Source organism: Dipodomys ordii, unplaced genomic scaffold (genome assembly GCF_000151885.1).
Source record: "Dipodomys ordii isolate 6190 unplaced genomic scaffold, Dord_2.0 Scaffold17, whole genome shotgun sequence".
Lineage (NCBI taxonomy): Eukaryota > Metazoa > Chordata > Mammalia > Rodentia > Heteromyidae > Dipodomys > Dipodomys ordii.
In genome coordinates, this window is record NW_012267233.1 from 11,422,961 (window position 1) to 11,432,687 (window position 9,727).

General features: G+C 34.6%; 1 protein-coding gene across 1 annotated transcript in view; it reads right to left on the reverse strand.

Annotated features, from left to right (window-relative positions):
• Positions 1-9,727, reverse strand: part of Vps13b (vacuolar protein sorting 13 homolog B (yeast)) — a 548,051-nt gene that overhangs the window by 169,496 nt on the left and 368,828 nt on the right. Inside the window, exon 34 of the mRNA XM_013012393.1 lies at positions 2,711-2,848. Within this exon, the coding sequence (XP_012867847.1) occupies positions 2,711-2,848 (138 nt within the window). The remainder of the gene's footprint in view (positions 1-2,710; positions 2,849-9,727) is intronic.

The following is a 9,727-nucleotide window of genomic DNA, read 5'->3' on the forward strand; positions in this document are numbered from 1 at the left end:
AATTTGTTCCAACTAATCTATCACCTGCTGGAGATATTATTCTAGCGGGTTTCTAGTAGCTGCTGTTTTCCAGGTTTTTCCAAGCCACTGACCTTGCTAATGGGTAGAATTGTTGCCTCCCAAGGCAGGAGGTGGGGGCTGGGAGAGCTTTGACGGTGGTTTTTGTGTAGAAGTCAGAACTTAAATTTGCTTAAGGTACTACTAAATGAACAGAAGAAATAAAGAATATTCAAGAATTGTTTTTGAATTGAATTTTTTTCCTAGTTAAATGTTAACACGTAGCATTGCTGCTAAGGAGAAGTTTGTTTGTTTTTAAAAGAAAACATCCTCTAAAATATTAACCTGAAAGGCTAAATTCAAGACCTTTTACACACACATCTTTTTATAGAAAATTTAAGATTAGACAGGGATAACCACTATTTCCTCTTCTTTTCAGGTCGTAAGTTTTATTGTTACTGTAATCTAAATTCAAGAGCATGAAAAGAACAGATGGAAATACAGAACTTTAGGAGAGCTAGCAATAAGACAGTCTTTGGGGATGATAAATAGATGTGCATACAGATTAAAAAACTAATAGCAGAAAAGACCTTAATACTAACACTTGATGAAAACATAGCATAAAAACTAGAAGTTTCATTTATAATAGGAACTGAAGTTTGTTACTCTAGTCTCAGAATAAATTGTCTCCTAGTATCCTATTACCAAAAACCTGGAAAAAACAATTCTGAGTTGCCAAAAATACAAAATAATAAATTCATATGTCAAAAAATATTTCAGTGTGTCTTGTTATTCTCATTTAACCAATCTTGTTATTGGTTATAGCTTTTTAATTTCTAAATTAATATGAGATGACAACATGGTGATGTGGTAAGAAGATGTAATTATTCTGTGGAATAGTATCTACTCTGTACTGTGCCAGACAAATAGTTTACAGTAGACAAGAGTTTCCTTTTGTCTAAAAGCAATTTTTGAACTGATTCAAAGCTGTTGGATTGGTGTTTCAGAAAAAGTTTCCACAGAGCTAATATATCACTTAAAATTAATACATCCTCAAATTCAAAGAACATAAAAGTACAGTTGGTTTTGAAGAACTTCATTCACTCATTGTACAACATGTTTGATTTTCCAGAAAAAAAAGCACCACTCTAAAAACCACTCATCTTTGTGTTATTCTCCTCGTCTCCTGTTCCCTTGAATATCTGCAGTTTGGCCATCAAAGATTGTGACTGATATTCTTAGAAAAATCATATGTAATAGAAGTAATATATATGTGTATATTTGTTCATAATCTTTTACAAAAAATTTTAGTAAAAGTCATGTAAAACCTTGTTACAAATAGACTAATAGAATATACTTCACCTGTGAGCTTGTTAGAAATATACTTTCAAGCCTATGTTCTAGAGTTATTAAAATCAACATTTGCATTTTAACACATTTCACTAAAATCCTTCAAATGCAGACTCAATGAGAGAAGCACTGATAAATAATGACTTCAACTCAATTATTTAAATGTTTGAATTTTACCATTCATCCCCAATCTCTGAAATCTAGCCTCCCCAAACAAGATAATAAGCTTCTTGATATTATTATTAAACTATTTTAATCGTTCAAAGTAGTTACACCATGGGAATTCACCCCTGCACTTGAGGGTGATGTAAAGAATTGGATAAATGGGAAGGGAGAGTGATGGAAGGTTTGAAACAAAGCAAGACGAATTGTATTCAGAATAGACATTTTGAACTGACACCTCTTTTTAATACAATATAGAGACAAGAAAAAATTTTCTTAAAAGTTTGACTTTCCAAGTATACTATCACTATTATTGAATGATAGGAAATCAGAAATGGTATATATGTAATTCCTAATTCTGAAAAGTATCCTAAGAAACACATAAATACAATTACTTAAGAATCATATTTCTACTAGTCATATTGATTGCTATAATTAAATGCTTCTCATTCAAATACTGATATTGTCTTAAATTTCCGTTTGTTTGGTTGGCTTGAAAATACAGTGCTTAATCTTCATTGGCTTGTAAATCTCATCCTTAAGTAAAGAAATCAATGAAGTATAAACTAAAAGACAATAGCCTAGGCACACTGAAAGAATGCCAAAGGATTAAAACAACAACAACAACAACCCCCAAAACCTCCAAGACTGAAAATGAAAAGTAAACTTAGGCAGGCTCCAGTGGCTCACACCTGTAATTCTAGCTATTCAGGAGGCTGAATTTAAGGATGGAGGTTCCAATACAGCCAGGGTAGGAAAGTCCATGACATTCTTATCTCCAATTAATCAGAAAAAAGCCAGAAGTGGAACCATGGTTCAAGTGGTAGAGTGCCATCCTTGAACAAAAAAGGTGAGATAGATTGCCCAGGGAGAGTTCAAGACCTAGGGCTCACACACCTACATCTCTTGCACATACAAATAAATTAATCACTAAGTTGATTAATAGAAAAGATAGAAAAAATTAGTTTCCAATCACCTTTTCTTCAATTGATAACCAATTTTGTCAGATTAGAGGTAATTTTTCATGCATATCCATTTGGGTTTTGGTTTCTATCCTGGTCACTCTGAAGAGAATATACTTTGAGAAACCAAATGAATTATTCATTTTTGGCAATAATGTCAAAAACCACTAACAGACACCATATACATGTTCATACAGTCCCACAGAAAAATACATACTTTTGAATGATGGCTTTCTTACCTGGACCATTAAGGAAGTCTTTAATTTGTAGAGTTACAAGGGAAGGTGGAATACCACTTTTGCTGTCTATTTCTCCAGGTACTGTCTGCAACCACACAGTACTGTAATCAAGGGCTTCAGGCAGAGTCTTCCCAGGATCTGAAGCCAACAAAATGAAAATTAAAAACAGAGATTACATTACCAACAACTAATTTTGGTGTTTGAGCCTGAGTTGGTCAACAAGAGAAAAACTGGTTAATTATATGGAACCATTATAGTTTCATTTATTTGTACATACAAGTACACAAGTCTTGTACTAAAAAAAGATAAGCCATATCTGAATGAGGGATGATGAAAGTCTGTTTTCCAGAGTAAGCCAAAGAGGAAAAGACATTACAAGTCTAAACCCACATGATATGAATAAAGGAAAAAAATGTGTACTCTGAGCTACTTACAGATTAATGGCTGAACTGGGGGTGGGGGAGGCGGCAGCAGTGGTGAGGATTGAACTCTTGGCTTCATGCTTGTTAGGCAGGTATTCTACTACTTGAGTCATAATTCTAGTCCTTTTTTGCCTTGGTTATTTCAATGTATGGTCTTGCTTTATGCTTGGGTTGCCCGTGGTTGTAGTTTTCCTACTTTCGATTCCTCAGGTGTACACCATTGTGCCCAGCCATTGGATGAGATATAATACTGAGAATGTTTTTGTACAGGCTGGCCTCAAACTGTGATCTCTCCATCTCTACCTCCTAACTGCATAGGCCTAATAGGTGAATATTAAAAAATAATGTGTTACTAGAAACAAATTAAGGGGAACATAAGGGAAAATTTGTCAGCTGAGAAAAAGGTACGGGTTTAAAGATGCGTATTAGTACCACTTAAGGGTGATTTAATCTATTTCAGAGTTTTACTAATATGACATCTACTTCTTACTACTAAGCTTTGGAAGTTAACTTCAGTAGCTTTTCTGTAACATATTTTAATGATAAAATATGTTTTAATGATAAAAGTTGGTTAACCTTCAATTATAACAAAATTCAGTTTATAGTTTTTACTTTTTTCTGTTACACACACACACTTTTGGTTAACATGTATTTTTAACATTTTGTCTAATGGTGAGAATAATTTGCTTTTAATGCTTAGAAATAATAGTATTTACTAAAATAGCTCCTTAAAGTAATTGCTACATATTGGCATATAATGTGGTAGGCTTCAAAAAAAAAAACTTCTAAAAACAGTTTTTCTTGAGTTTCATGATTGTTTTACTCTCTGTGTTTTAATGGTTTTCAAATGTCAATTTTATAGGGATGTTCTTGCCATGAAGTCCATCTATTTCTTTTTCAGTCTATTTTTAATGTGTTATTTATTTTAGGTTTTATTGACTGGACTGCTTTCAAGGATAGCATTTACATACAGTGTATAATATTCAACATATGGTTGTATACTATTACTGTCATATGTGAACTGGGCATATAAATTCTGACTGGAATTTGTATTTCTTGACCTTATCATGTGATCCTCATGAAATTTGGCACATATGAACCTTTATGTGATTTCAAAGAAAATATTGGAAGGAATTGATTGTGACGTGAGATCTATGTGGTAAAGATCAAACACTTATTGCATTCTTCCCTTTTTACATGATCAGTGAATTTAAGCTGTGAGATTATGCATAGTAGACCTGTTACACAGAAACTCTTACACTATTTTGTCTTTGAAATACAATGGCCAGTACCTGCAAAAGGATGATAGAAATCTGTTGTTGGTAGTTCAATACACAGCACGGGGGAGTTATCTAACCCATCAGGTTCTAACTGTCTAGTTAGGGTCTCACACATTTAGATATTATCAAAAGCAATTTTATCAACTAAATGAAACTTGAGAAGACATGAAGTTTCATGAGAAGACATGAAATTTCATTTTGAAGAGAAATTTATTGCAAGAAAATAATAGGGAAAACAAAAGTAATATAAGTAACAATGAACAAAGATGAATTAAAAATGAACAGAAAATTAAAGTTGATGTAAAAACATGAACATGATGCATAAAAATTTGGCAAGTAAACTTAGAATAAGTGCAACAAAATAACAGGAATGGCATATTTCAACTTGTATAAAGAGGACTGAGAAAAATTGCCAGTAGTGGAACGTGTGTGTGTGCACATGCACACATAAACATATACAAATTATAGATGTGTAATCTATTTTCCATACTTATCTAGGATAAAGATTCTAAGTAGAGCAGTGCCTACTATGGGACTGTAAGAATATTAACTATCACATTATACATAATCAACAACAATATATTAGCCCATTTAAAACAATATAATCACATTAAATATCGGTCAATGGACACTATGAATAAAAGGTCAAATAAGAATGCAAAATTGCAACTGTATGACTGATAATAAAAGATATCATTACGGGCTGGGAAGGTGGCTCAGTGGTAGAGTGCCTGCCTTGCATGCATGACCCTGGGTTTGATTCCTCAGCACCACATAAGCAAAAAGAAAAAAAAGCTGGAAGTGGTGCTGTGGCTCAAGAGTTCAGGCCCCATGACCGGACCAAAAAAAAAAAAATATCATTAATGCATACAAAGCTCACAGAACCAATATAGCAGATACCATAAGACTAAGATGGACAATTTTACCTGTAAGACAAAGTCTAAAAAATTTTGCAATGTCTATTCTCTAACAGTGGGTAACTTTGGAGAGTAATTTTATAACCACAGAACAAATTTTAAATGTGTGCATCATTTTGTCTATTAAATTAACTTCTAGGAATTTATTGCAAATACAAAATCAGATAATGTAAACTCTCTATCTTTCTCTTTCTCTGTAGAATTATTCTTTTTCTGCTGGATTCTCTTACTACTTTATAGGAGCATTTCCTCTTGCTATTCTAGTTGAACTGTATTGTAATGCCTTTTGCATGTATACTTTTTATGAATGTGAAAAGATCTATTTGCTTTCACTTTATAAATTTATTACTATGTAATTATATATTCTGGTATTCCTTCCCTCTTTCCTTTTCCTGACTGCTAAATGATAACAAAAATCATTTTCCCTCCCTCTTAACTTTCCCTCCATGCTTTTCTGGTGATACCAAGGATTCAATTTAAGTGCTAAGCCTTCTGCCTCTTGAGTTATGCCTCAGTGCTTGCTGTTGGTTTTGAGATACGATCATGTGCTTCTGCCCAAAGTAGGCTGTAGTTTAGACTGAAAACCTGATCTCCACCTCCCAAATTTGAAAAGGAATGTATTTAATAGTTATTTTTCCTGGCAGTTCCAATTTTTTATTCTTTTTTTTTCTTTTTTTTAATTTTAATTTTTTGTGAACATACTGTACAGAGGGGTTACAATTACATGGGCATGGGCAAGATAATGAGTACATTTCTTATCAAGCATTGCAGCCTCCTCCTTTGTTTACCCTTCACATCTCTTCCCAGCCTCCCCCCACCCCCCTAAGCCCCGCCCCAATTTTTTATTCTTGTTCTTGCTGCTTGTTGTTGTAGTAGGTGCAAGTAACTACTATCTTTCCTAATGATAACCTTGTCTTACATGGCTGTTGAAATAAGGGCAATCTGAAATATTAAGTTCTATTATAACCCCTAAATTTTCTTTACAGTGGAAAATGCTTGTAAACTTGTGCTACTGAAAAAAAAGACTAAATTATCTTCTTGAATAACTGTACTTCATTTTTTATTTGTTTTGGAGCTGTCTCCAAAGTGAACTCTTAGACTCAAGTAATCCTCTCTCAACCTCTAGAGAAGCTGGAACATACCACCCCACCCAACTTAACTATTTCTCTATTCAGCAAGCAGGTAGCCTATCCCTCTGCTCTTGGCATTTGCCTCTCACTGTATTATTAATCAGATCTTGTTGCTACTTGTAATGCTCAGTAACCAACATCTTGCTCATTATTATCCAATCTGGAACTATGCCATGTTTTAATTACAAATCTTTTATGTGAATGCTAATAATATTGATATCTATCTATCTACCTATCTATCCATCTATCTGTGAAACAATGGGTGTTCTCCTAAATTATCATTTGGTAGATCCAAATTTTATTAACTTGTTTTGGAGTCATTGCCTTGACTGAATTTTCTCTCTGATAATAGCACATGATTAAAATCATATACTTGTGTTATAAAATACTATAGATTGTCTCAATATTTACTTATGCTTCCATTGTATCACTTCCACCAAGTCCAGGGGATTGTGAGTTTTTGGTCAGTCGTGGGGCTTGAACTCTGGGCTTGGGCACTGTCCCTCAGCTCTTCAGCTCAAGGCAAGTGCTCTACTACTTGAGCCACGGTGCCATTTCCGGTTTTCTGGTGGTTAAGTGGAGATAAGAGTCTCATGGACTTTCCTGCCCATGGTGGCTGGCTTTGAACTGTGATCCTCAGATCTCAGCCTCCTTAGTAGCTAGGATTACAGGCATGAGCTACCAGCGCCTGGCTGTTTTTGAAAGAAGTAACAGGTTCTATATTTTTGTTATCATTTTTTTTCTTTTCCTTTTTTTTTTTTCTTGTGCTGAACTTAGGTCTGGGCCTGGGCACTGTCCCTGAACTTGTGCCCAAGGCTAGTGCTCTAATAGCTCTACTTCTGTTTTTCTGGTTGTTAATTGGAGATAAGAGTCTCATAGACTGGCTTTGAACCATGATCCTCAGATCTTAGCCTCCTGAGTAGCTAGCATTACAGGTATGTGCCACTGGCCTTGTACTTATTTATTTCTATAAAGGTTCCACTGAATTGTTATGTAGGTTAAGCATGCTCTAGTTCACCACAGCTAATGAGCTAGGCCAGTCTCATACTGCCACAGAACCAAGGTGTAGTCTATATCTGCTCACATTTGTCTTTGGTCTTTAGTTACACTAATGTTTCATGTTGATGAAACAGCATTTAAACAACTTGATGTATTGTTAACTAGAAGTTAATATGGTACAGTCCTAAAGAAGAGTGTTGAGAAATAGTTACTGACCTAAGACTACATTCATGAAGCTTTCTCCAGGACAAAGAAGATTTCTCTATGGGTTTATCATGTAGGATAAAATATGGGGTAATAAAAGAAACAAAGACTTTGGAGGTAACAAGATCTGTTTATAAGTCCTCATCTTCTAAAAAAATCTCATGAATTTTATTTATGTACTTTTCATTCAAATGTTATTGATATTACTATGTCAATATGAACCAAGAAATGAGCTCTTTTGGGACCACCAGCAGAAGGGTACCTCAAAACCAACAGGGCTCCCTCATGCTGCCAACACACCAACCTCTACAACTAATACTTTACAGCCAAGGCTTTACCTCATAACAGGGGATGAGAAGGGCAAGAAGAGATTTCTTGACTTGAAACTCCAGGTCTGCAGCATACAGGGAGAGGAAGATGAAGAAATTTAAGTGGCTACCAGTGTATTTGAACAGAGTCACTGGCTCTGACTTTTAGAAACATGTCTACTGTATCTTGCTGGAAAGAAATGGTTTCTTTTTATTTAGCAATGCTAACTAGTAATAATGTGTGAAATATCCAGTCAATGAATTATTTTTATTTTCTGTATTTTGTAAAATTCTGATCTCTACTGTTCGTTCCTTTTCATGTTAAATTATAATACAGATTTTATGTATTTTAAGGAAAACAACAAGCAAGTCTGAGTCTATTCAGTGTCTTTCCATGATTTTCCCTTTTGGCTCTAAGTAAATGAAGGGCATCACACAGGACAGGACACTAATCATGTCCAAAATCAAGGCTATTAACTCCCTTTACTGCTAACAATAACAGAATTCTTTATTAACAGGTGAATAACGTTTTATTTTCACAAAACATTTCCTATATATGATCACATTTGGAGCTCAAATTAAGCCATTAAAGCTCAAAGAGAAGTATTACTCTATAAATTATCAGAGACAGGGAAAATTAGAGCACCAAGAAATATAGTTTTCTGGATCAAAGAACTTAGAAATCAGTACCAAGAATAAAAGTCAAGTTTTCTGACTTCTTTTTCAATACAACATTAAATCTCTTCTATTTCTGGGTCATGTTTTCGCTTTTGTGTGTGTGTGTAGGTGTGTGTAGGTGTGTGTTAGTCCTGGGGTCTGAACTCCCCTGTCCAAGATTCTTTTTTGCCGCCTAGCACTGTAGCACTTGAGCCACAGTGCCACGTCTGGCTTTTTCTGAGTAGTTTACTGGAGCTAAGAGTCTCAGTTTCCTGCTTGGGCTGGCTCCAAAACCTGATCCTGAGATTTCAGTCTCCTGAGTAGCTAGGATTCTGGCCTGAGCCATGGAGGCCCAGCTTGGGTTACTTCTTAACTTTCTCACTATTTTCTACTGTGCAAGGCACTTCAGTATCTCTCATTTAAGACATCCACTTGCTGATGCTTGTGAAATTAATCATTGCATTTCACATTATTGACCAGCAAGCTAAAATTTCAGATAAACATTCAAGTTGTGATTATGACATTAAAGTCACAGATTAATTCTAAGCTTCTGCAGGGACATTAATACAAACTTTAATTCTAAAGAGACATGTAATTCAATCCTTTTCTTAAAGTCATGATAACACAGTAAAATTAAGAAATGATTTATGAGGTATAAAAAGCTAGTTTATGATTTTTTAACTATTGGTTTACTCAAATGCCTTTGGTACATTTTCTGTAATACTATTAATCAAGTGGGAAAAGCAACCAATTATTATGACTGAATATTTTCAAACTACACACTAAATACAATTAAACTGAAATGATATATTTTTGGTAAATCATGATCACTATTTTAAAGTAGACTTAAACATATTAGCAATAGCTGAAGGCTCATGCCTATAATCTTAGCTACTCAGGAGTCTGAGATCCAAGGATCACAGTTTGAAGTAAGCCCGGGAAGGAAAATCCATGAAACTCTTATCTAAATCAAAACAACCAAAAACACTGGAAGTAGTGCTGTAGTAGCATAAGTGGTAGGGAACTAGCCTTGAGCACAAAAATCTCAGGGACAGCACCCAGGCCTAGAGTTCAAGCTCCAGACAAGAACGAACACACAC